General features: G+C 37.3%; 2 protein-coding genes across 3 annotated transcripts; both read left to right on the forward strand.

The window, feature by feature from the left end:
- The first annotated feature begins 285 nt into the window (after positions 1 to 285).
- Positions 286 to 18,311, forward strand: LOC104092387 (ABC transporter B family member 25-like). 2 transcript variants are annotated; one of them, XM_009597982.4, is made up of 17 exons: positions 295 to 463; positions 1,327 to 1,395; positions 1,494 to 1,529; positions 1,609 to 1,683; positions 1,779 to 1,903; positions 2,133 to 2,232; positions 2,356 to 2,527; positions 2,631 to 2,749; positions 4,198 to 4,308; positions 4,409 to 4,553; positions 4,760 to 4,892; positions 16,825 to 16,900; positions 16,977 to 17,042; positions 17,157 to 17,264; positions 17,473 to 17,580; positions 17,659 to 17,856; positions 17,935 to 18,311. In XM_009597982.4, exons 1-17 carry the CDS (start codon positions 392 to 394, stop codon positions 18,136 to 18,138), a joined length of 1,917 nt encoding a protein of 638 aa, XP_009596277.1. In that variant the 5' UTR covers positions 295 to 391; the 3' UTR covers positions 18,139 to 18,311. The 2 variants fall into 2 exon arrangements, with proteins under 2 accessions (XP_070053662.1, XP_009596277.1); XM_070197561.1 differs by lacking the exons at positions 16,825 to 16,900; positions 16,977 to 17,042; positions 17,157 to 17,264; ... (1 more) ...; positions 17,659 to 17,856; positions 17,935 to 18,311 and adding an exon at positions 7,608 to 8,704 and having other exon boundaries at positions 286 to 463.
- Positions 18,312 to 19,129: 818 nt separating this feature from the next.
- Positions 19,130 to 27,789, forward strand: LOC104092385 (protein GLUTELIN PRECURSOR ACCUMULATION 3-like). The gene is made up of 12 exons (XM_009597980.4): positions 19,130 to 19,579; positions 19,824 to 19,973; positions 20,534 to 20,695; positions 21,321 to 21,473; positions 21,570 to 21,722; positions 22,857 to 23,021; positions 23,152 to 23,331; positions 23,866 to 24,052; positions 24,164 to 24,380; positions 25,355 to 25,493; positions 27,068 to 27,189; positions 27,375 to 27,789. Exons 1-10 carry the CDS (start codon positions 19,423 to 19,425, stop codon positions 25,478 to 25,480), a joined length of 1,650 nt encoding a protein of 549 aa, XP_009596275.1. The 5' UTR covers positions 19,130 to 19,422; the 3' UTR covers positions 25,481 to 25,493; positions 27,068 to 27,189; positions 27,375 to 27,789.
- The last annotated feature ends 113 nt before the right edge of the window (positions 27,790 to 27,902 follow it).

The following is a 27,902-nucleotide window of genomic DNA, read 5'->3' on the forward strand; positions in this document are numbered from 1 at the left end:
AAATATAAAGTATAAACAAAAACTACTTAAATCATCTTAGTCATGTGAGAAATTTGCATTGGTGACAAAATTGTCCGTAAATGACATAAGCAATTAGCTCAAGAAAATGTATGTTTATTCACAGCAGGGATAGAACATGGGGTCTCATGTCTTGGTCTCCAAGAAATTCCCAAGCACTTCTTTATAACCTATCAATGCTATACGACAATTTTTTTTTTCTTCTTCTTCCAATTATATACAAAAAATAAAATAAAAAAAATACTTCTTATAAGACCTTCCCACTCATCAGCCACCCATTTCACAGTTTGTGGTTTTCAGTTTGAACTTTGAACTTAAAACTGCAGCGAGCTCTACTTGTGACCGCCACACTCACTAAAGTAAAACTCAATCCATGAACTACCATTCAGGAATGCATGGCCACGGGCTTGGTGGTGCGCGAACTCCTCTCTTAGATAGAACTGCTGTAAGTTTCTTTATATTTTTCATCTTTAAACTAAATTCCCCTTTCTTGTTGGGTTTTTGCAAATTTGCATTCATAGGCTTCTCTACATCCATCAATTTTATCTCGTCAATCCTCTTTCATCGTACGTAACATTTATTTTACTGTGTCACATAGCACGAGCTGCGAATTTAGGCTGTTAGGTCATGAGGTTCTATATTGTTGTCAAAGAATTTACCCAAGTTTCAATTGTATTTGCATGGGGTTTTATGGTTCAAGGCTATCTCGGAGTAAATGGAACGTACAGTCATAAGCTTCCTGGTATTTAGCTTGGTTAGAAAGGCAGAACCTCAATTTGAACATTATGGGTTTCAATTCGAGATTCATCACAGCCCATTTGATTTACTGGGTTCCAAATCTATTACTACATATTTATTTATTTAGTACATTTTAATACACAGGCAGAGCCAAAGCCACTGGGTTCAGATGAACCCATTAGTTACCTTCTACGCCGCCCTTGTTAGAACATCTACATGAGCAAGAAACTTGACTTAATCCATCTCTCTTTGGTTCGACCTAATGGAAGCTTGTCCATTGAAGTTTATTGCATATAAAGGCTGTCTCTTGTTTATAACTTATTTGAGATTCCTATCATTGAGCATGTTGTTTTCTTTGTGATGCACTCTGTGAGTTGCTATTGTAACTAATACTTTGTTAATGGTCAGGAGCATCACATTAGTAGTTTCAGAATTTGGCTTGGTCAAGAAGATCATTTGTCTATTAGCAGCATCACATTAGTAGTTCCAGAATTTGACTTGGGAAACAAGATCATTGGTCTTTTAGCAGATTAAATTTTTGGTTTTTACTGTTCATATCTGTCTTTATAGTTAGGGAGAAAGAGAAACGGTGCTGAAAATGGTCAGCTACAAGACCTTGAGCATGGCGATTCTGTTCCGGTAATTTACGTTTTGCTTTCAGTTAGTGTACTAGTCATGTCTTACAGTCCATTGTTTAGTGTACAAAGAGCTAACTTCATCTTCATCTTCATCTTCAGGCACCAAATGTTGGATTTGGCAGAGTCCTTTCACTTGTAAGTGGATGTTGTTTGTGTATGTACTGGCAAACAGTGTGTGCACTTGAATTAAAACAAACATGATCCTGTTTTGCAGGCGAAGCCTGAAGCAGGAAGTTTGGTAATCGCGACAATTGCTTTGCTGATTGCGTCAACATCAAGCATTTTGATCGTAGGTACCTCTTCCAATTCACTGCTTTTATACTGAAGCGAAAGCTGGATTTCCTGGATTCTCTTATCACTGACTTTATAATGCTCAATTTGCAGCCAAAATTTGGTGGCCAAATAATTGATATTGTTTCAGGTGATATCCAAACACCTGAACAGAAATCAGAAGCTTTAAATGCAGTCAAGAACACAATACTTGAAATCTTTCTGATTGTCATAGTCGGGTATCCCCTGCAACTTTTGCCCAACTTTCTTATTCTCTCTTTTCATGCTGCTAAAGAAAAGCTTCAGTATCTTTTTTCAATTATCAGTAAATTGAGCTTGGAGATTGTATTTCTATTATTTTAGGCTTTCACAGGAGGGGGACATAATGAGACACTTAGTTCTCCAGTATGGTTTTTGCCTTCAATTGCATTTTGTTATTTCTAATTTTGCAACAATTGCCTCTTTCAGTTCTGTTTGCACAGCGCTTCGAGCATGGTTGTTCTCTTCTGCCAGTGAAAGGGTTGTAGCCCGGTTAAGAAAGAACCTGCTCAGTCACCTTGTTCACCAGGTAAAGACATACTCTTGGCTAATTTCCTCTAATTAGGTTTTATCTTTCTCACTCTGTTAGAGTAGGTCTTGTTTTTTCTTTCCATCCTAGAGATCTTTCTGAAAGACAAAATGCATTCTTCAGGAGATAGCGTTCTTCGATGTTACTCGAACAGGGGAGCTTCTCAGTAGGCTATCTGAAGATACCCAGATCATAAAGAATGCTGCAACTACTAACCTTTCAGAGGCTTTGAGGAATCTTGCTACTGCATTTATTGGACTTGGGTTTATGTTTCAAACATCATGGAAATTAACATGTAAAGAGATAAAATCTTCTTGAGAGAAAATACTATTTGTTTCCACCTTTTTTTTTTTTGTTATTTTATAGTGTTACTGATTTTTAAAAATATACAAATCTAGTGTTGTCGCTAGCTGTTGTACCAGTCATATCAGTTGCAGTACGCAGATTTGGTCGCTACATGCGCGAACTTTCCCACAAAACTCAAGCTGCTGCAGCAGTAGCCTCGTCCATTGCTGAGGTTTGTTACTCTGCTCGTATAGGTTGTCTATTTCTTCCTGCGTTCTAAATACATCAGTTGTATTCTAGTTGAAGTTCTTGCAAAGTAGACTTCCCAAATTTGCATGGATAGAGTGATTGTTCCTTGGACCCTACCAATAAACCATTGTCCTTCAAGGGGAGCTTATAGGGATGATAATGGCGGTGCGGGTTGATTTTTCTTTTTTTAAAGTTCTTGGCGGGTTGCAGGTTTTGGGTTGGTACGGGTTTGGCCGAGCTAGAAACATACGGATGATTTTTATTCTTGATAAGATAAAGATTTATACTGATGATGCAATCACGCAATAATGACTCTGGCTTGACAGAAGAGCTTTGATGCTTACAATAGTCTGGTGTTGTGCTATATAATCCCAATATCGTATTTGTACGCTTATGATCAATATCAGCTATTTTTTGGGTAAGTATTAATATCCGCTTCTTCACTTGCAAACTTCAGCACATTCTTTTGTTGACCATTTTAGTAGTTGTTACCTCTCAATTCTCATCATTGATGTTGATTAATTGTGAGTGTCTTAAATTCTATCATTTTTGTTATTGGTAGTTTTGATTTATGCATTTTATCACTACAATTGAAATAGTTAATTAGTTGTTGAGAAGTTAATGACAAGAGTGGCGTCATATATTTTTTAAACATCTCAAATGGAAAGACTAAAAATTCACAGGAATTTTGAGACATGATGAGTAGCGGGTGATAGTTCTTTAAAACCTATTAGCTATTTTCTTTTTCTTGCTTATTGCCCGAAAAAGAAAAAAGAAACTTAGTAAAACAGTTTACAGTTGCACCCACCTTAAATCCTTAACTGACACGGAAAATTCCAATCAAAAGATAAAAAATAAATAAAACTGACAAAATGAAGAAGAAAAAACTAAGCGGGGCGGGGCGGGTGGACGCGGGTGAAAATGCTATGCAGGGCGGAGTGGGGCGGGTTGAAATTTTGCGGGTTAAGACAGAACCCGCACCGCTTGCCGTTCCTACTTATAGAAACTAAATCTTACATCCTTTGAATATGAACGTTTGCGTGGAGTTTTTCATTGAAGTAGTGCTAAAGTAGTTCATAAATGCGCCATCATTGTTGGCTGCCATCCCAGTGAAGGCGTGTTATGTATACTCCCTTGAAGCAGTGTGATAACTATCAACAGAGAAATGATGCTCGAAAGTCTTGTTACTTAATTCTGCTGAGTTCAAGTTGCTGCTGGGATCTTCTAGTTTTTTATGAGCTTTCACGTTGCCGGGAAGTACATGTTTGCTAGCAGATAATATGTATCCTTTATTTTATCTTTTTCAAATTAATATGTTTCCTTTATCACCTCACTTTTTGCGTTATGTTTCCGAATATTGTAAGAAACATAATATCCTAGAAATTTATCAATGGTTTATTCTCATGTAATCAAGGTGAACTTTGTGTTTAGGAAACTTTTGGCGCTATACGCACGGTGAGATCATTTGCACAGGAAGATTATGAGATTTCACGCTATTCAGAGAAAGTTGATGAGACCTTAAAGCTTGGGCTTGGACAGGCTGTGAGTTGCTTTATTCTTCCACCTCTGCACAAGAAAAGAAGAGAGAAAGATGATGAAAGGATGAGAAGGAAAACCTGATATCTCGTTTTTTCTTCTGCAGAAAGTGGTTGGTCTTTTCTCTGGAAGCTTAAATGCAGCATCTACTCTATCAGTTATTGTAGTAGTAATATATGGAGCCACTCTAACTATCCAAGGCGCTATGACACCTGGAGCTCTTACATCCTTCATACTCTATAGCTTGACAGGTGACCCCCTCATTGGTTTTGTCTTAAGTGAATTGTACCTCTGGATGCCCCATAACTTATAGTAATATTTTAGCATTTATCAATTTCTATCTTAGATCAATTGTTCAAGCGTTTATCAATTTCTATCTTTGTTGCCTAATATTTTGGCATTTATCATTTTCTATCTTAGATCCTTTGTTGACGTAAACAATTGAATATGCTTACAGTTGGATCATCAGTATCTGGACTATCTGGATTATATACTGTAGCAATGAAAGCTGCTGGAGCCAGCAGGCGGGTATTTCAGCTCTTGGATCGTACGTCGTCCATGCCAGAATCGGGAAACCAATGTCCTTTGGGGTTTGTTCCTTTATTCTCATAATCCAACAGTTTTCTTTTTGTTTTTTAATAAGTCAATAGTTAATTGTTCAATACCTCTTTACCTCTAAAAGATTTCAGCAACGTCAGGGCTTGTGGCATAAACACTAATTTGTCACTGGAAGACTCTATGAACAGATGCTATCTGGTAATTGTGGGACCTACCTAAATAAATAAAGTAAAAAAAGAAACAAAATGATTGGAGGAAATTGTGGCTATGGGCGGTGGGTCTATGTTCTAATTTTCAAATTGCATATGGGTGGCTGAAAAGTTAGCAATTTGCAATGCAAATTGCAAAAGTCAAATTTGATTAGCTGAATGAGACGGTTCCTTCCATTATAAATAGAGCTATTCAGTTTCATCTCAAACACACCATTAGTATTAGAGTTGTGAGAGCAATCCACAGATTATTTTATAGTCTGTGAGAAAATAGAGCGGGAGTAATACTGTGGTGAGATATTTAAAATAAATAGTGTTATTTCTTTTGAGTCGTAGTAGTCTTTTGACACTACAAAGTTGTAATATTATAGTGGTATTATATTACTCTTCTCGGGTATTGTATTTTACCTCGTTAAAAAATTTGGTATCATTGTTACTCTCTTGTGTCATTATTATTTATCGTGGATATTATTTCTGGGCGGAATATTATTTTTCCTAACAACGTGGATCAGAGCCATGGTGAATAATTGTCCGTTGTCTTTTCAGTACCCCATCTCACAAAAGATAATTATGAGAAATTGTGTCTACGTATGAAAGCCATTCCTGGCTCTCAGGATGTGTGGAAAATCTTAGATAGAGGGTATGCAAAACCCGATAACGAGGAAGCTCTGCCTCAAAATGAAAAAGATGTCTTGACAAAGACAAGGAAGAAGGATCAACATGCCCTCATGCTCATCCACCAATGTCTAGATGATGACATGTTTGAGAAGGCGCCAGATGCTACCACCTCAAAGGAAGCTAGGGAGATTTTACAAAATTCTCTTCAAGGATTTGACAAGGTGAAGAAGGTAAAACTTCAAACTCTAAGGGCTGATTTTGAAGTTTTAAAAATGAAAGAATTTGAATGCATTTCGGATTATTGTTCAAAAGTGAAGGCTGTTGTGAATCAATTAAGAAGATACGGGGAGGACATAGAAGATGTCCGTGTGGTAGAAAAGATCCTTCGCACTTTAACATCGAACTTTGATTTTGTGGTGTGTGCTATTGAGGAGTCTAAAGATTTAGGCTCTATGATGGTAAAACAATTGGAAGGTTCTTTACAGGCCCACGAAGAAAAGATCAAAAGGAGACAAAAAGTGCCACTGGAGTAACTTCTTAAAACTCAGGCATCCTTTTAAGGACCATGGAGGTGAAAAGAGTTATCGAGGAAACGGACGAGGCCGTGGTGGTCATGGAAGAGGAAGAAGTAACTGTAACAACTTCAACAATGAAGTTAAAATCTACCAAACATTCAGAGGTCGTGGTCGTGAACAAAGAGGAGGAAGAGGACGTGGCTACTACCAAGAAAATAATGGACAAAGGTATGACAAATAAAAAATTGAGTGTTATAATTGTCATAAATTTGGCAATTACTCTTGGGAATGTTGTAGCAATGTTGAAGAAAAAACTAACCCTGTTGACGACAAGAAAGAAGAAGATGAGTCAACGTTGTTGCTGGCACTCAGGGAAGAAGACATGGACGATTGTAGCTCGTGGTATTTGGACAATGGCGCAAGCAATCATATGTGTGGATGCAAAGAGAAATTTGTGGAGATCAATAAAACGGTAAGAGCTAATGTGTCCTTTGGAGATACCTCAAAGATTCAAATCGAAGGGATAAGTACGATTCTGATCTCCTGTAAAGATGGTAGTCACAGGTTAATTCAAGATGTTTATTATGTCCCAAAATTAAAAAGTAATATTTTGAGTTTGGGCCAACTTCTTGAAAAGGGATATGACATCCACATGAAAAATATGCATCTTTTGCTTAGAGATTCAAGTGGAATTCTAATTGCTAAAGTGCATATGACAAAGAATAGATTATTTTCTCTGAATCTTAAAACAATTGATGCGAAGTGTTTGAAGGCTAATGTGCAAGATGAATCATGGTGTTGGCACATGCGATTTGGCTACTTGAATTTTGAAGCGCTCAAATCAATGAGAGAAAAGAACATGGTGCATGAGATACCATCAATCAACCATCCTAATCAATTGTGTGAAGCTTGTCTTCTTGGGAAAAAAATGAAGGAGGAGTTTTCCGAAGGAGTCCATATCAAGAGCAATCATGCCACTCCAACTTGTTCACACTGATGTGTGTGGACCAATCAATCCACCTTCCTTTGGTAAAAGTAAATATTTTCTGCTTTTCATTGATGACTTTAGTAGAAAGACTTGAGTTTATTTCTTGAACCAAAAATCTGAAGCTTTTGCTGCTTTTAAAAGTTTCAAAGTACTTGTAGAAAAAGAAAGTGGCTATGAAATAAAAGCTTTAAGGTCCGATAGAGGAGGCGAATTCACTTCAAAAGAATTTAATGACTTATGTCAGTCTCATGGAATTCGTCACCCTCTAACGACACCTTATTTACCTCTACAAAATAGAGTTGTAGAGAGAAAGAATCGAACGATTTTTAATATGGCTAGATGTATGTTGAAAGATAATAGTATGCCCAAGGAATTTTGGGCCGAAGCTGTTTCTTATGCAGTTTATTTGAACAACAGGTGTCCAACAAGGAATGTTAGAGATCAAACCCCCCAAGAAGCATGGAGTGGAAGAAAACCAAGTGTCAAGCACTTGAGAATCTTTGGGAGCATAGTCTATGCTCATGTGCCACATCAAGGGAGAGCGAAGCTTGACGATCAAAGTGTCAAGCATGTGTTTGTTGGCTATGATACGAGTTCAAAAGGCTACAAGCTATACAACCCAAGTAGCGGCAAGATGGTGGTGAGTCGTGATGTTGAATTTGATGAAGAATTGGCATGGAATTGGGAAGCTCGGGAAGAAACTTCATATGATTTTCTTCCATACTTTGGTGATGAAGAAGAACCAAAGACCGTGGAACCTGTGCAGGACACAACTCCACCTCCTTCTCCAACAAATGTTGCATCTCCCTCTTCTCAAGAAAGTTCAAATGAACAGTCGCAAAGGACAATGAGTATTCAAGAGCTCTATGAGCACACATAAAAAGTTACTAATTTTGATTTTTATATTGTCTTTTTTGCTGACAGTGAACTAATGAACTTTGATGAAGCTCTTACAGACAAAAGGTGGAAACAAGCCATAGAGAAGGAGATCGAGTCAATAGTGAAGAACAACACTTGGGAGTTAACAACCCTTCCCAAGGGTCATCGAGCAATTGGAGTAAAATGGGTATACAAGACAAAGAAGAATGTTGATAGAGATGTGGAGAGATACAAGGCACGACTTGTGGCTAAAGGCTACAAGCAAAGGCAAGACATTGACTATGAAGAAGTCTATGCACCTGTTACCCGCATGGAGACGATTCGTTTGCTCATCTCTTTGGCGGCGCAAATAAAGTAGAAGATCCATCAATTAGATGTCAAGTCAAGCCTTTTTGAATGGCTATCTTGAAGAAGAAGTCTGTGTTGAATAACCATTGGACTTTGTAGTAAAAAATCATGAAGATAAAATGTTGCGGTTGAAGAAAGCTTTATATGGATTAAAAGCAAGCCCCACGAGCATGGAATAGTTGTATCGACAAGTATTTTCAAGACAATGGGTTTACTCGTTGTCTCCATGAATATGTTCTTTACCTTAAAGTTCATACTAATGGAGATATCTTGCTTGTTTGTCTTTATGTTGATGATCTTATTTTTACGGGTAATAAACCAAGTTTGTTTGAAGCTTTTAAGAAAGATATGTCCCGTGAGTTCTAGATGACAGACGTAGGGCTCATGTCATACTACTTGGGCCTAGAAGTGAAGCGGATAGAGGATGAAATTTTTATCTCTCAAGAAAGCTATACAAAAGAGATATTGAAGAAATTCAACATGCTCGATTGCAACCCCGTAAACACACCGATGGAGAGTGGGACAAAATTGTCCAAGTTTGAATAAGGAGAAAAAGTGGATCCTACATTTTTCAAAAGTCTTATGGAAAGTTTGAGGTACTTGACTTGTACCAGGCCAGATATACTCTTTGTAGTTGGAGTAGTAAGCCGCTTCATGGAAACTCCTACCTCCACTCATTTGAAAGTCACTAGAAGAATTCTTCGTTAGCTAAAAGAAACGATTGACTTTGGGTTATTTTATTCTTCTTCTAGTGATTTCAACCTTATGAGATTTTGTGATAGTGATTATGCGGGAGATATTGATGATAGAAAAAGCACAACTGGTTTTGTGTTTTTCTTGGGTGATTCTGTTATTTCTTGGAGTTCAAAAAAACAATCAATTGTTACTCTCTCGACTTGTGAAGCTGAATATATTGCAGCAACATCTTGTACATGTCATGCTATCTGGCTGAGAAGATTATTGAAAGAGCTCAATTTACCACAAATTGAAGTTACAAAGATTTGTATTGACAACAAATCCGCACAGACACTTGCCAAGAATCCAGTGTATCATGATCGAAGCAAGAATATAGATACAAGATATCACTTCATCAGAGAATGCATTGCCAAAAAAAGAAGCCGAGCTCAAGTATGTGAAATCTCATGACCAAGTTGCATATATTTTCACAAAACCTCTCAAATTTGAAGATTTTCAGAGATTGAGATCAAGTCTTGGGATGAAGAATAAAAATCAAAATTAAGGGAGAGATTTGTTATCAGAGCCATGGCGAATAATGGTCTGCTGTCTTTTCAGTACCCCGTCTCACAAAAGATATGTCCCGTGAGTTCGAGATGACAGACGTAGGGCTCATGTCATACTACCTGGGCCTAGAAGTGAAGCAGATGGAGGATGGAATTTTCATCTCTCAAGAAAGCTATACAAAAGAGATATTGAAGAAGTTCAACATGCTCGATTGCAACCCCGTGAATACAACGATGGAGAATGGGACAAAATTGTCCAAGTTTGATGAAGGAAGAAAAATGGAGTCTTGTGGGAAGTTTTGAGGTACTTGACTTGTACCTGGCTAGATATACTCTTTGCAGTTGGAGTAGTAAGTCGCTTCATGGAAGCTCCTAGCTCCACTCACTTGAAGGTCGCTAGAAGAATTCTTCGTTACCTAAAAGGTACGATTGGCTTTGGGCTATTTTATTCTTCTTTTAGTGATTTGAACCTTATGAGATTTTGTGATAGTGATTATGCGGGAGATATTGATGATAAAAAAAGCACAACTGGCTTTGCGTTTTTCTTGGGTGATTCTGTTATTTCTTGGAGTTCAAAGAAACAGTCCATAGTTACTCTCTCGACTTGTGAAGCCGAATAAGTAGTATCAACATCTTGTACCTGTCATGCTATTTGGCTAAGAAGATTATTGAAGGAGCTCAATTTGCCACAAATTGAAGCTACAGAGATTTGTATTGATAACAAATCTGCACAGGCACTCGCGAAGAATCCGGATCGAAGCAAGCATATAGATACAAGATATCACTTCATCAGAGAATGCATTACCATAAAAGAAGTCGAGCTCAAGTATGTGAAATCTCATGACCAAGCTGCAGATATTTTCACAAAGCCTCTCAAATTTGAAGATTTTCAGAGATTGAGATCAAGTCTTGGGATGAAGAAGAAAAATCAAAATTAAGGGAGAAATTTGTGGGACCTACCTAAATAAATAAAGTAAAAAAAGAAACAAAATGATTGGAGGAAATTGTGGCTATGAGCCGTGGGTCTATGTTTTAATTTTCAAATTGCATATGGGCGGCTGAAAAGTTAGCAATTTGCAATGCAAATTGCAAAAGTCAAATTTGATTAGCTGAATTAGACGACTCCTTCCCTTATAAATAGAACCATTCAGTTTCATATCAAACACACAAAATATAAGAGAGAAGTATTAGAGCTGTGAGAGTAATCCACAGACTATTTTATAGTCTGTAAGAAAATAGAGTGAGAGTAATATTGTGGTGAGATATTTAAAATAAAGAGTGTTATTTCTTTTGAGTCGTAGTAGTCTTTGACACTACAAAGTTGTAATATTATAGTGGTAATATATTGCTCCTCTCGGGCATTGTATTTTACCCCGTTAAAAGATTTGGTGTCATTGTTACTCTCTTGTGTCATCATTATTTATCGTGGATATTATTCATGGGCAGGATATTATTTCGCCTCCTCTATCGCATCTTAAAACTTTTATTTCATAGCCACTTTCTTTTTCTACAAGTACTTTAAAAATTTTAAAAACAGCAGAAGCTTCAGACTTTTGGTTCAAGAAATAAATCCAAGTCTTTCTACTAAAGTCATCAATGAAAAGCCGAAAGTATTTACTTTTACCAAAGGAACATGGATTGATTGGTCCACACACATCAGTGTGAACAAGTTGGAGTGGCATGGTTGCTCTTGACATGGACTCATTCGGAAAACTCCTCCCTGCATGTTTTCTAAGAAGACAAGCTTCACACAATTGATTGGGGTGGTTGATTGATTGATGGTATCCCATGCACCATGTTCTTTTCTATCATTGATTTGTCTTCAAAATTCAAGTGCCGAAATCGCACGTGCCAACACCATGATTCATCTTGCACATTAGCCTTCAAACACTTTGCATCAATTGTTTTAAGATTCTGAGAAAATAATCTATTGTTTTGCCATATGCACTTTAGCAATTAGAATTCCACTTGAATCTCTAAGCCAAATATGCATATTTTTCATGTGGATGTCATATCCCTTTTCAAGAAGTTGGCTCACTCAAAATATTACTTTTTAATTTTGGGACATAATAAACATCTTGAATTAACTTGTGACTACCATCTTTACAGGAGATTAGAATCGTACCTATCCCTTCGATTTGAATCTTTGAGGTATCTCCAAAGGACACATTAGCTCTCACCGTTTTATTGATCTCCACAAACTTCTCTTTGCATCCACAAATATGATTGCTTGCGCCATTGTCCAAATACCACGAGCTACAATCATCCATGTCTTCTTCCTTGAGTGCCAGCAACTACGTTGACTCATCTTCTTCTTTTTTGTCGTCAACAAGGTTAGCTTTTTCTTTAACATTGTTACGACATTCCCAAGAGTAATGGCCAAATTTATGACAATTATAACACTCAATTTTTGATTTGTCATACCTTTGTTCATTATTTTCTTGGTAGTAGCCACGTCCTCTTCCTCCTTTTTGTCCACGACCACGACCTCTGAATGTTTGGTGGATTTTAACTTCATTGTTGAAGTTACAGTTATTTCTTCCTCTTCCATGACCACCCCGGCCTCGTCCGTTTCCTCGATAACTCTTTTCACCTCCATGGTCCTTAAAGGATGCCTGAGTTTTAAGAAGTTGCTCCAGTGACACTTATTGTTTCCTTTTGATCTTTTCTTCGTGGGCCTGTAAAGAACCCTCCAATTGCTCTACTATCATAGAGTCTAAATCTTTAGACTCCTCAATAGCACACACCACAAAATCAAATTTAGGTGTTAAAGTGCGAAGGATCTTTTCTACCACACGGACATCTTCTATGTTTTCCCTGTATCTTCTTAATTGATTCTTAATTGATTCACAACAACCTTCACTTTGAACAATAATCCGAATGCATTCGGATTCTTTCATTTTTAAAACTTCAAAATCAGCCCTTAGAGTTTGAAGTTTTACCTTACTCACCTTATCAAATCCTTGAAGAGAATTTTGTAAAATTTCCCTAGCTTCCTTTGAGGTGGAAGCATCTGCCACCTTCTCAAACATGGCATCATCCAGACATTGGTGGATGAGCGTGAGGGCTTGTTGATCCTTTTTCCTTGTCTTTGCCAAGACATCTTTTTCAATTTGAGGCAGAGCTTCCTCATTATCGAGTTTTGCATACCCTCTATCTACGATTTCCCATACATCTTGAGAGCCAAAAATATCTTTCATATGTAGACACCATTTCTCATAATTATCTTTTGTGAGATGAGGATACTGAAAAGACAGCGGACCATTATTCGCCATGGCTCTGATACCACGGTGTTGTGAAAAATAATATCCCGCCCAGGAATAATATCCACGATAAATAATAATGACACTAGAGAGTAACAATGACATCAAATCTTTTAACGTGGTAAAATACAATACCTGAGTGGAGCAATATAATATCACTATAATATTACAACTTTGTAGTGTCAAAAGACTACTACGACTCAAAAGAAATAACACTCTTTATTTTAAATATCTCATCACAATATTACTCCCACTCTATTTTATCACAGACTATAAAATAGTCTGTGGATTACTCTCACAGCTCTAATACTTCTTTCTTATTTTTGGTGTGTTTGATATGAAACTAAATGGTTCTATTTATAAGGGAAGGAGTCGTCTAATTCAGCTAATCAAATTTGACTTTTGCAATTTGCATTGCAAATTGCTAACTTTTCGGCCGCCCATATGCAATTAGAACATGAACCCATCGCCCATAGCCACAATTTCCTCCAATCATTTTTTTTTACTTTATTTATTTAGGTAGGTCCCACAGATCTCTCCCTTAATTTTGATTTTTCTTCTTCATCCCAAGACTTTCAATCTCTGAAAATCTTCAAATTTGAGAGGCTTTGTGAAAATATCTGCAGTTTGGTCATGAGATTTCACATACTTGAGCTCGACTTCTTTTTTGCTAATGCATTCTCTTATCAAGTGATATCTTGTATCTATATGCTTGCTTCGATCATGATACACCGGATTCTTGGCAAGTGCATGTGCGGATTTGTTGTCAATACAAATCTTTGTAGCTTCAATTTGTGGTAAATTGAGCTCCTTCAACAATTTTCTCAACCAAATAGTATGACAGGTACAAAATGTTGTTGCTATATATTAAGTTTCACAAGTCGAGAGAGTAACAATTGATTGTTTCTTTGAATTCCAGGAAATAACACAATCACCCAAGAAAAATCACAAAACCAGTTGTGCTTTTTCTATCATCAATATCTCCTGCATAATATCTCATAAGGTTGAAATCATTAGAAGAAGAATAAAATAACCTAAAGTCAATCGTTCCTTTTAGGTAACGAAGAATTCTTCTAGTGACTTTCAAATGAGCGGAGGTAGGAGCTTCCATGAAATGACTTACTACTCCAACTGCAAAGAGTATATCTGGCCTGGTACAAGTCAAGTACCTCAAACTTCCCACAAGACTTTAGAAAAATGTGGGATCCACTTTTACTCCTTCATCAAACTTGGACAATTTTGTCCCACTCTCCATCGGTGTGTTTACGGGGTTGCAATCGAGCATGTTGAATTTCTTCAATATCTCTTTTGTATAGCTTTCTTGAGAGATAAAAATTACATCCTCTATCCGCTTCACTTCTAGGCCCAAGTAGTATGACATGAGCCCCACGTCTGTCATCTCGAACTCACGGGACATATCTTTGTTAAAAGCTTCAAACAAACTTGGGTTATTACCCGTGAAAATAAGATCATCAACATAATGACAAACAAGCAAGATATCTCCATTAGTATGACTTTTAAGATAAAGAGCATATTTATGGAGACGAGTAAACCCATTGTCTTGAAAATACTTGTCGATGCAACTTTTCCATGCTCGTGGGGCTTGCTTCAATCCATATAAAGCTTTGTTCAACTTCAACACTTTATCTTCATGGTTTTTTACCACGAAGCCCAATGGTTGTTCAACATAGACTTCTTCTTCAAGATAGCCTTTCAAGAAAGCTGACTTGACGTCTAGTTGATGGATCTTCCGCTTCATTTGCGCCGCCAAAGAGATGAGCAAACGAATCGTGTCTATGCGGGCAACAAGTGCATAGACTTCTTCATAGTCAATGCCTTGCCTTTGCTTGTAGCCTTTAGCCACAAGTCATGCCTGGTATCTCTTCACATCTCTATCAACATTCTTCTTTGTCTTTTATACCCGTTTTACTCCAATTGCTCGATGACCCTTGGGAAGAGTTGTTAACTCCAAGTGTTGTTCTTCTTTATTGATTCAATCTCCTTGTCTATGGCTTGTCTCCACCTTTTGTCTGTAACAACTTCATCAAAGTTCATTGGTTCACTATCAGCAAAGAGACAATATAAAAAATCAAAATTAGTAACTTCTTCCGTGCCATCATAGAGCTTTTGAATGCTCCTTATCCTTTGCGGTTGCTCATTTGAACTTTGCTGTGAAGAAGGAGATGCAACATTGGTTGGAGAAGGAGGTGGAGTTGTATCTTGCACAGGTTCCACGGTCTCTGGTTCTTCTTCATCACTAAAGTATGGAAGAAAATCATATGAAGTTTCTTCCCGAGCTTACCAATTCCATACCAATTCAACATCACGACTCACCACCACCTTGCCGCTACTTGGGTTGTATAGCTTGTAGCCTTTTGAACTCGTATCATAGCCAACAAACACATGCTTGACACTTCGATCGTCAAGCTTCGTTCTCCCTTGATGTGGTACATGAGCATAGGCTATGCTCCCAAAGATTCTCAAGTGCTTGACACTTGGCTTTCTTCTTCTCCATGCTTCTTGAGGGGTTTGATCTCTAACATTCCTTGTTGGAAACCTGTTGTTTAAATAAACTGCACAAGAAACAGCTTCGGCCCAAAATTCCCTGGGCATACTTTTAGCTTTCAACATACATCTAGCCATATTAAAAATCGTTCGATTATTTCTCTCTGCAACTCCATTTTGTAGAGGTGAATAAGGTGCCGTTAGAGGACGACGAATTCCATGAGACCGACATAAGTTATTAAATTCTTTTGAAATGAATTCGCCTCATCTATCAGACCTTAAAGCTTTTATTTCATAGCCACTTTCTTTTTCTACAAGTACTTTAAAATTTTTAAAAACAACAAAAGCTTCAGACTTTTGGTTCAAGAAATAAACCAAGTCTTTCTACTAAAGTCATCAATGAAAAGCAGAAAGTATTTACTTTAAAAAAAAAAAGGTGGATTGATTGGTCCACACACATCAGTTTGAACAAGTTGGAGTGGCATGGTTTCTCTTGACATGGATTCCTTTGGAAAACTCCTCCTTGCATGTTTTCCAAGAAGACAAGCTTCACACAATTGATTGGGATGGTTGATTGATGGTATCCCATGCACCATGTTCTTTTCTCCCATTGATTTGAGCGCTTCAAAATTCAAGTGCCCAAATCGCATGTACCAACACCATGATTCATCTTGCACATTAACCTTCAAACACTTTGCATCAATTGTTTTAAGATTCAGAGAAAATAATCTATTATTCACCATATGCACTTTAGCAATTAGAATTCCACTTAAATCTCTAAACCAAAGATGCATATTATTTTCATGTGGATATCATATCCCTTTTTAAGAAATTGGCCCAAACTCAAAATATTACTTTTTAATTTTGGGACATAATAAACATCATGAATTAACTTGTGACTGCCATCTTTACGGGAGATCAGAATCGTACCTATCCCTTCGATTTGAATCTTTGAGATATCTCCAAAATAATATGTAATCAGTGACCGATGGTGAAAATGCCTTTCACTTTTCTGCATGTTAAGAAGCTATGTTTAATGGAATATTCAGTTTTTAAAAAAAAATAGAAGCTTGCCTTTTGATGGGTCTTCTCATTCATTGGTTCTCACATTGTGTAAGCAAATTCCATTTCTTTTGATGTCTGCCAAAATATCGATTAAAGCTGGCCTATGCTGTTGCAGCTTCAAGCTGTTCTGGTGCCCTCAATTCTGATATGCATCCATGCCCACATACGAGTATCGTTTAATCCGTCACATCAGACTTTGCGTTGTGAAGCAATTAAACCTCTCTGATTCTCAGGATCAGAGACAATTCTGACTATTATACACGAATTACGTTTCTCTATCCAGTCACACTCCACATGACTAAATCAAATGTCGGTTGCATGCTTTTGTTACAGTGATCAAGCTGCAGAGGTAGAATTGGATGATGTCTGGTTCGCCTATCCATCCCGTCCTAGCCACACGATCCTCAAGGTTAGGAGCATATCTTCTTATAAAATACCTATATGAACAAAAATGGTTGTTGACCAAGAAAACACTGTTGGTTCAGGGTATAACACTGAAGCTGCCATCTGGTTCAAAGGTTGCACTGGTTGGTCCAAGTGGTGGTGGAAAGGTAAGACCCTTTGTTATTAAAGTTCCATATCATGCCTATGCAGTTCCACACTTTCAGTTTGTGTTGTTCATCAAAAAGAAAGAGTCATGACAGCTCATGAATTCTTTGCTGCAGACTACAATAGCAAATTTGATAGAAAGATTTTATGATCCCGTTAAAGGGAAGGTCTTGCTCAATGGGGTTCCTCTGGTTGAAATATCTCATAAGCACCTACACCATAAGGTAATGCTGGAAATAAATAGAGTGTTCGTGAAGCTAATACTCTCTTTGCATGAAAAGTAGCTGATATTTCACCATACAATTCCTCAACATGTAGACACCTTAAAGGCTTTGCCCCTTCCCCCCCGTCTTTTTAAGATAAAAATGACGTTTTTCAGCTTTTACAAGTTGTAGATTCCTAAAGTAATTCATCTCTTTCAAAAAATGTCAGGTTAGTATAGTGAGCCAGGAACCTGTTCTTTTCAACTGTTCCATCGAAGAAAATATTGCCTATGGATTGGGTGGCAAAGCAAGCACTGATGATATAGAAAAAGCAGCTGTAAGTTTCAATGTCTTTAATGTCTAATTGCATTCTTCTGCAATTATTCTAACTGTTATCACGTTGCTGTTTGAACAGAAAATGGCGAACGCTCATGAATTTATATCCAACTTTCCTGAAAAATATCAAACCCATGTTGGAGAACGAGGATTGAGACTTTCTGGTGGTCAGAAGCAGAGAATTGCAATTGCTAGAGCGCTGCTGATGAACCCAAAAGTTCTATTGTTGGACGAGGCTACGAGCGCTCTGGATGCTGAAAGTGAATATCTTGTTCAGGTCTGCTTTTATCTGATACTGCCTGTCTTATATCTCCCTTGATTGTTTTACTTAATGACCTGAGATCTCTTGTAATAGGATGCCATGGATTCCCTAATGAAAGGCAGAACCGTTCTTGTCATAGCTCATAGGCTTTCGACTGTCAAGAGTGCAAACACTGTGGCTGTTGTTTCCGATGGTCAAATAGTGGAAAGTGGCACACATGATGATCTTCTAAACAAGAATGGGATCTATACAGCACTAGTGAGGAGGCAATTGCAGGGACACAAATCTGATAGCTAGTTCTCAGCTTTATTCAAAGCCAAGTGATAGACTGAGTTAGCAAGAAGAAATGTTCAATGAATTTGCATTCACATATAGAAAGTGTAAGGAACAGCAATCATTCCATAAATGACGATTTGTAAACAATAGTTCGATATCATATGTGCAAATCATGCATTTTAACCATTTCAAAACTTAGAGTAAGCCATCTAAACTACCTTCATGTAAAATGGTGTTTGAGTGAGTTATGAGCATCCCCCATGTCAATCAAACCTTGGAATTGGCTGGTTTGCATCTAAAGGGTCATTTGTTTAGTATCTAATTCCGGTATAAAATTTGGAATTATGTTTGAAATGGGCAAAAATTTATATCACATTGAATGCCAGATTTTAATCCCTGATATGGACAACTCACCCTGAACCACTACACTTTTTGTCAGTTGGTCATTTGTTGCACAGTAGAGATAGAAGCCAATTCGCCCTATTGGCAGGCGTTTCCATTAATTACCTCCTTCACTTTTGGTACTTCTTAATCAGACCCAGCCATTTGCTTTTTCTTCTTCTTCACTCTTGACGTTTCCATTCCATTTAATGACAATCTCTTCTAACCTGAAATACTTACTACTCGAGCTTATCATGTTTATCAAAGGAAGGAAAAAGTAATTAATTGAAATAGATACCATCTAGTGTATAAGCCTTCACGAAGTAGCTTAAAATTCTTCGTCTAGTGTATCTACTGAGTAAGTACAACCCTTATATGCAATAAAACTAAAAAATTCTTGTGGTTAAGTAGCTGAATATCGTAAAATAATGTAATTTGTTTTAATATGACCATTACTTATCATTAACTTGAATTAAGCAAATTTTCATTATTGTTTTATATGTTTTAACCCGATCTAAACTGCTTTTTAGCACCCCTAAATTAAACAATACCGAGTATGGTTCTCACCTTCTCATCGTAGTATTTGAAATTTGATTCAGGTGCTTTGGGTAGTGGGTCCGATGGATAAGTTATCTTTATTTACATGAATAGTCCCCAATGTTTGTGAAATGAGTACAATTTGTTGTACAGACTCTGGAGACCGTGACACTTGTTAATGGCCGTTTCTCACTCGCCTGTCGCTGCATGTTATTAATCTCAGTCATGAAAACGCCAGAAACCCATTTAACCTTAATCGAAACTTAGCATAATAACACTCTCCTTCTTTGTTGCACATTTTATTTATTTTCTAAAAAAAACTACGCTTTTGGCTTTTGATTAGATTATTATTGCGGTGCGTTTGGTTCACTGGAGTTGTTATTAAGCATGAGATGGGAAAGAGTGGGTGTACATGGAGGTGGTGGGCCTGGGAAAAGGTGGGGCCACACCTGTAACTCTGTCTTCGGAGGTAAGCTTCTCTACGTCTTCGGTGGCTATGGCAAAGACAACAGACATTCCAATAAAGTTCACGTCTTTGACACTGGTGCGTTCTTTTTCTTTCGTTTTTTCCAAGTAAAAATTGCACCTTTTCTTGTTCCTGTATTTTTTCCCCCTGAAATTGTTGTGTCAATTCATGTTTTCTTGTGGCTATTTTCAGTATGCTTGTTTAGGGTTTTCTTATACTATTTAATTTTCTCTGAAGACTTGGGGCTTTAAAGTTTTGTTGCATAAGGAATTGGGGAGAGGTTTTGATAAATCTATCCTTACATTGTTCTGCTATTTTGCAGTTAATCGAATGTGGAGCGAGCCAGTGATGAAGGGAACATTGCCCACACCTAGGGACAGCCACAGTTGTACAAACATTGGAGATAATCTGTTTGTGTTTGGGGGCACAAATGGGAGAGAGCCTCTTAACGATTTACATATTTTGGACACTTGTTAGTGCATTTTGATCTTAAGACCATTTTCTTATTGCTTAATCTTTTAATAGTTGCCTCTGTTGTCTGTGTAATGTTAAATTAAATTTGCTTTCTAGATCTTCTGATTAGAATATCTCTAGTCTAATGGTATGAGGATAAACCCTTAAGTTATTACATTTTGTGTTGTTCTACTTAGGAAGTTGTGTTACATTCTGTTCTATGAGATTAGAAAATCACCATTAATGCCTCAGTCTAGATGGAAGATAATTCTTTCTTTCATTGATTTGGGGCTATTTACAAGATTTAGGCTGGTCTCTCCTATCAGAAACCAGGAAAGAGCTTCAAGATAATCTGTTAGTAGTTTCTTTATCTTACCTTATCAGAAAGAAAAAAGATACCCCGAATTGTTATTCCCAAAAGTGCGATGTTTTCCAGAGAGACGATAGCATGAGATAAAACATGTTCTGTTCTTCCATTTGTTTGAATGTTGAAAGTTGGCAGATATAAGGAATTCTATCTGATGTTCCAAATGATTTACACCCACTACCTAATAATTTGCTGAATCTACTTGCTTTTAGCTTCAAATACATGGATATCACCGAGTCTAAGAGGCGATCGCCCTAATCCAAGGGAAGGCCACAGTGCAGCACTTATTGGAAAACGGCTTTTCATATTTGGTGGATGCGGCAAATACGATGACACTGAAATATACTATGATGATGTTTACGTATTGAATACAGGTCTCTCTCTCTCTCTCTATTATTAAGGTGGCTAATGGTAGACTGCACGTAGCCAGTACGGAGAATTTTGCATTATGACTTGCGTGTAACAATGTGAAATTCCGAACAACTTCAAAAACCATCGAACTACTGATAGAAAGATGAGGGCAATGGGGAGGGTAGTGATACAAACTTTAAATTGGTAGTAATGGAAGAGGAAAGTGAAGAAAAACAGGAGGCATCAGCCAGTCGTTTCTGTCTCAAAATTTTAGTTCTCTTAGGAATTGAACTCTAAGCATTGCAACTCTTCAGAAAAGAAACCTCCCCTGTCTAGTAGTATATAATCTGAGAGAAAGTTAGATGATCTCTTCAAAGGTGAACTCAAATTGTTCTTATCCTATTGTTCATATGCATTTTGTATTCTACTGCTACTTAAATCGCTAAAGTCTTGCACAGTTGTTAGGAATCCAGTTTTTAGATCTCATGCAGCTCTTGGTTTTCTTTTCTATGAAGTTTATGGTTTTTAATCTCACACACACATAAAAGAAAGAGAGAGAGAAGAGCGCCGGGGGGGGGGGGGGGCTAGTGATCCTGGTGGTGGTTATTTCATAAACTTTTTTTTTAATGCTTCTTCTCATTTTGGCAGAGACATTTGTTTGGAAACGCATTGTGCCATCAGGCACTCCGCCATGTAAGCGTGAGAGCCATTCCTGTTCGTCTTGGAATAATAAGATCATAATCATAGGTGGTGAAGACACATCTAGCTTTTATTTGTCAGATGTTCATATACTTGACACAGGTATTCACAAAACTCACTCTTGAAGTGAAATATAGAAAAGGTTACACTTGTATCACAGTTCTGTTTCTAGTACTAAGTCTGCATTTGTTTTCACAGATACTCTGGTTTGGTGCAAGTTGAATACTACGGGCCAGAATTTGCCACCGCGAGCTGGGCATACGACCGTTGCATTTGGGAAGAACTTGTTTGTCTTTGGGGGTTTCGCTAATGACCAGAGCCTATTTAATGATGTTTACGTGCTTGATGTTGGTATGTTATCTATTGAAACATATAACTTTTAAGCTCTTTTCCTATAAAACGAAAACCAAACAAATGAAACTAAATAATATGATGGTGTCAGCTGTTCCATCAAGCCTCTTGTCCCTGATCCTCTTATAGGAGAGAAGCTTAAAAAACAAAAAAACAAAACAAAAAAAAAGCACAAGGACATAGTGAAGAGGGCAGGAGGAAGAAGAAATCATGAAGTATGGAAGATCACGCCAAGCTCATGACTCTTCCTGAAAGTAGGAATGGACTGCAGTGACCATATTTGACATGGATCTGAGCGGACGATAATGGAAGAGATGGAGCCAGGGGGTTAAGTTTGTTTGTATATATGTGTCTGCTTCTCTTTTTGGCGTTGGGGGAGGGTGGGATGTGGGGGGAGGAACCCGACTTTCATGTTGGCTAATGAGAATAGAGTGGTTGAAAATGATTGGAATATTGGTCATGCTTTATCACCTTTTGTAGTCGGAATGCTGTCTCTTTTTTCTATTCTTTGCTCTTCTTCGATCAGCATTTAATATTTCCCCAATCCCCAGTCTTACAAAATGAGTTTGTCTTTGTGGTTCTTCAAGTGCATTATCTTTCTGTTCGAATGAGGGGCTTATGTGTCCCATGTTTTCTTTCCTTAATTATCAAGTGCATTATTGTCCACCACTCCAGGACCCCTCTTTTGTTTGTGATAATACTTGATATGGGATAGAGCATTTGAGTAGGAGGAAGTGCAGTTACTTTTTTCTAAACCAAACATCTAGGCAAATTTTGGTTTAAATTCTCTTTGTGTCTGTCCTTGTGTGGTCCCCAACATCAACGGGGTACCTCAGAACAGTTAATAAGAAATTAATTATTCTGAGATCATATTATTTCGAAATTGTTTTAAAAATATTCAGCAAATGATGCTTGGTGGATCTTAGTTAGCATTCATCATTGAGAATCAGAAAAGATATTTTAGAACTATATTCAGGAAATCTGTGCTACTGTTAACTTCTAAATGATAATTTCTCCGACTTATTGTGCTGTTTGTCATGATTGGTGTGTATTAAAGAGATATATGATATTCAATTGATCGCTATCTGAAGCTGGATGTCTGTGTACTGTTCTATGTTCGAAATGTCCCTGCAGCTGCAGGTACATGGACTGAGGTCATGCCCACTGGTGAGGGCCCATCTGCCAGATTCTCAGTAGCTGGGGATTGCTTAGATCCACACTTGGGAGGTGCTCTTGTGTTCATAGGTGGTTGTGATAATAACCTTCAACCCTTGGAGGACATGTATTATCTATATACAGGTCTATCTTTGAATCCACCAACAATCACACACTGCTTTCCATTGGCTTGTACTTATTTCTGGTACAATATTGATTTAGAACTTTTCCTTTGAGAAATTTATGAATCTATGTTGTATATTCATATCACTAGGCCTTGTTAGAGAGGCTGAACGAGACGAAAGAAGGATAGAGAAGTTGTCTTTGAGGAAGCAGTTGAAGTTAAAATGCCAGGAGCAACAAGCTTTAGCTTCTCCCTATGATAATGCTCTTGTTGGATTTGAGAATAACGCCAATGTCCATCACCAACTGCCTTTGAATTATACACAGCCAAGTGAGAAACTTTTTTTGTATCTTCTTGATTTTATTTTGTAGTTTCCCACCTTGTACTTCCTCAGAATTTTCTTACTGAAGCTGCTCCTTGTTAATGCATTTATGAGTTACTTTTGTCTTTTCAATGCGATTGCTTTAACTGTTATCGTGACAATATGTTAGGTAAGAGGAGACCTTAAAGACAAGAATAACTGAAGAGAGGAACGATTGGATGATAATCCATCTAAGCAAGCCTCCATGATGATCCAACAGCTATATAAACAAAAAGATTTGTTGTTGTTTCTTTGTTATAAGCTATGGGCAAAGTTTTATGTAATTATGCTAGTGGATACTAAACACGTACACTTCTCTATGGATCTCTTTTTTTCCAGGAAAAATAAAGTGTGCTAGCATGTCATATGTTATCTGATATATAGTACTTTTTGGTATAGACCCTGTAGTGATACATTGTGTAGTACATTTAATGCTTGAAGCAGTGAAACAGTGGTGTCATTGGTTTTGACTGACTTCTGAAGGTGCGCTGATATTGTGGCAGGTCGGCAGAACATTTATTTGAACGAATACCAGACTCCTCTGGGGAAGAAGACTTTTCAAGCCAAGGTCACAAAGAGTTTTCCAGATGGGTATACCATTGAAACTGTTATAGATGGAAAACCGCTTCGTGGAGTGCTATTTTCCAACAAACCAAGACCTGAACAGACTCCCTGCAATGATTCTATCAGGTGCATGATCTTCTGAATTCTACATTTGATGGATAAGAGTAGCAGAATTTCAGTATTTATCAATTCTTCTGTTCACTTGTTGCCTTTTGGATGATGTTATCATATTTCCAGAATTAGGAATACTGGAAGTGGTGAAACTGGTAATGAGAAGCCGAACAACGACCATAATTCTGTTAAAGAAGTTACAAGACCTACAGAAACAAATGTAAACAACTTCCAGCAAGCAGATGTCTCTGGTGGGAAATCTATCAGAAATGAGGCCCCGGTTGGAGATGTTACAGCTGAGATGAAGAGTCCATCCCCCTCTAATGCTTCACCAGCCCAAGAGGTTATACCTTTTTGTGTGGAATATTTAATCATGCCATACAATCTTAAAGAGAAAATTTTGTACTAATGCCTGCGTGGCTGCACAAGAACATGAAATTTCCTTCCCCGTTAGCTTGCATAGATCATTTTTCTTATTGCACTTGCAGCATTTCATTTATGAAGCTGCAGAATTGGTTTTAGCATTTGACTTGAAACCATGGCCTCAAACCGTTGCTTATATTCTGCCATCACCCATGGTTTATAATCTTCTTCCCCTCTTTGGTTTATAATCACAGTCATGAGGGCATGCCTACTTACATGCCAACATTCAATCTTCATGCTCTTGTCGAACTAACATGAGGAATCAGTGGTGACCTTTAGTCTGTATTGTGGAAATTTATATACAGAGCTTATGATTAAGCAACAGATTTGGATTGTTTAATGTTTGGTGAACGATATAGGCTTTTATGACCAAGCTCTGATATATTCTTTTCTTGTTAATTTGAGATATCAATCCACAAATAGCAGTCCTCTTCAGTCACATGCTTCAGTTTGCTTCTAGTCTGAAGGAAAAAAAGGATTTGCTTCTAGTCAGAAGTTCTCTCTCTCTCTCTCTCTCTCTCTCTCTCTCTCTCTCTCTCTCTCTCTCTCTTGTGAAACTGAAAAGAAAGCATTTCCTTCAATTTTTAGAATTTAAAAGTTCTGATTTCTTTCCTATCCTCCAATTTTCCTTTCCTTTTTATAACTGGCCTTTATGAGGACTTGTTCTACACATGGGTTGGTTTCTGAGTGAATTGCCCGATTTGAATTATAATCACTATTGGAGCTACATTCTTTATCAAAAACAGATTTACACTGATGCTACATATCTTCCATTCCTGCTGGTTTCTGATCTTCCATGATTCTGTATGCATACCTCCCTCGTTAGCGAAGTCGAGTTATTTATGTTGGAACTTTTACTTTGAGATCATTTATGATGAAGTGCCTTTATAACAGGTTCATGACGTCTCAAAGTCTTCTGCGGTGCCTGATGTGAATTTGGAAAGTAGTAGAGCGAGTGATCCAGCAGATTGTGGTACTACGATTTCTAAGGTGAATGCCACTGCAACAAATGACTCATAAATCCTTTACTGAGGTATGTGCCCCCACACATCTTGCAAGTGTTGGGTGATTTTGTATCAAAGTGCTGTAAAAAAATTTGAAGTCATAAAAATACCATCCTAGTCCTGCGATTGTTAATTTCAGACGTCGTACGCTAAGACAAAATGTTACTGATTTTTCTACTCTCTTATCTTGACCAATCGTGATACGTATATGAAATTATTCTTTCGAACCTCAGTTTACTGAAGAAACTGTTGATGGTTAGTTTGAAATATTTAACTTTTTACAGAATCCCCAGCAGTGTTCTTTTTTATTTGAACTTGCCTTTTCGTTAAGATGGCTTCACTCTTTTCTTCAAGTGTTCGTGGCCTTTGGTTTTAAATCTATCTTTAAGGAGAATGAGATTTCCTCCATGTGGGTAGAGGCCCATATTAAAGTTTATTAATCTTAGTTCAATAACTTTGATTAATCAAAATGTATACTTATATATGTGTCGTAGTGTACATTTATTAACCGTATCCCGAAACCCGTATCCGCACTTAGATCCATACCCCAAATCCTAAAATTTATGTGATGAAGAATCATACCTCTAGATCCACACCTGCATCGTTTACCCCCCCTCAAACCCAAGGCAAAACAGGATTTCTAGATTTAGGCTGTGCTGTTCTTGCCTTGTGTCTTCTTAAATTGTAGATTTCTTTCAAAAGTCAATGGCCAAATGCAAACGGGATTAAATGAAATATCAGTAAATATCTGTCTTGGCTTCTAAGTTACAATGATTTTGGACAAACATGTAAGTTAAATTTAATTCTGTGTCATATCTGTGCTTTGTTTGCCTGTTTGATCTGCAAGCATTTATACCATTTTGTTTTTGTTCCAAAACCATGTAATGAAACAGAAAAAAATGAGTTTCTGACATCCTGATTTTGAGCTGGCAATAGAAACATGTTAAAATACCTTCTTACTTCTTTTTTCTTTTTAATTAAATACTTGAAGCCAATTCATCACACGAGTAAATAGGTACTTGGAGTCCTTTGATAGGTGGTTTTTCCCTTTTCTGCTATTAATAAAATCTTTGCTTTTCAACAATAGATATGTATGAAACTCCTGTCATCTCGTATTAAGAATTGTTAAATTAGCTTTTTCTGATTGATTGTGCTATCTTTAATGTCTGAAAAATGACTATTTGTATCGTTACCTTTTTTGTGCTAGAAAATTTCCCTAAATTCCAATTTACTTGCTGTCTCGTGCATTGTCTTACTGTGTTTGCTATGACATTTAGATCTTAGAGAGCAGAAAAAGGCTGCTATTTTTCGGCTTTTCGCTAATATAACTAAAACCATTTGCCAATGGATATTTATAATATAAGAAAGGAGCTTGATGTTCATGGGAGTTAGATAACTTGGTTTCTACCAACACATTTCACAGCATTTCTATCTCTGTTGGGTTTTCCTTGAATCAGATCTTGGTTGTCTGCTTTATTTCTAATCTTTCTGCTTTCTGCACTGGCAACAATTTGGATAATGAAACCTATACCCCTGGTAGCGCTCCTCTATATGCATGAATTGCGACATTGAATTGATTACTATTGCATTTGTGGAGTGGCAGAATCAAACAGCTTGGAGAAAGATTCTCTTGATCAAAGTCAATTCATGGAAATCAATATGAGTACAGAAACCAGATATGATCCTCACATCTCATCTTAGGGCAATCTTATTGTAGTCCTCTAGGTAATTTTACTACTGAATGTTAATTTAGAAATATTTTACTTCTGAAGAAGTGAAGATAGGCACTTACCTTAGCATATCAGTTATGCTCCTATAACCATAAGATAGCAGCAGACCTGCTTCTCAACTAATTGGTGATATATTGTGCTGATTATATTAGCTAACTTTTTCTTATTCCCCTTTTGCAGATAGAATCAATGGAAAACTGATTAGCCTTACGCAATTTTGTCATTAGAGGGTGGTTATTTCCTTGAATTCCCCTTTGTCTACGACCCCCAAACTCTTTGACATACACCCAAAGAACTGTCATCATATAACCATTTCTTCTTTTTAATTATCAAACACTCCTGTTTTTCTCCTTTTCCCCTCGTTGGTGTCTCTTTTCAAGGTGGTGGAAGCGAGGGTTAAGAGGAAGAATTTCAGAGTGATATGATCCTCTGACGAACTGGGGGTGAAAATGATTTAGATCCAAGGGCCTTTTGTTTTGTTCAATAGCTCCATCGCAACTGTTGTATATATTAGGATATCGACTAGAACTTTGTCTTCCCAATATGACAAATACTGATGTTTGAGAATTGAGAAACCTCATATTTTTATGCTTCATTTCCATCCATTCTCTCTTTTAGTTTTTTCTTTTATATTTAGCATCCTTTTCCCCCTTTTTATGGGGGGGGGGGGGGGGGTGGTGTAAGAGGGACGGGAGAGTGAAGAGCCAA

This window comes from Nicotiana tomentosiformis, chromosome 3 (assembly GCF_000390325.3).
Source record: "Nicotiana tomentosiformis chromosome 3, ASM39032v3, whole genome shotgun sequence".
NCBI lineage: Eukaryota > Viridiplantae > Streptophyta > Magnoliopsida > Solanales > Solanaceae > Nicotiana > Nicotiana tomentosiformis.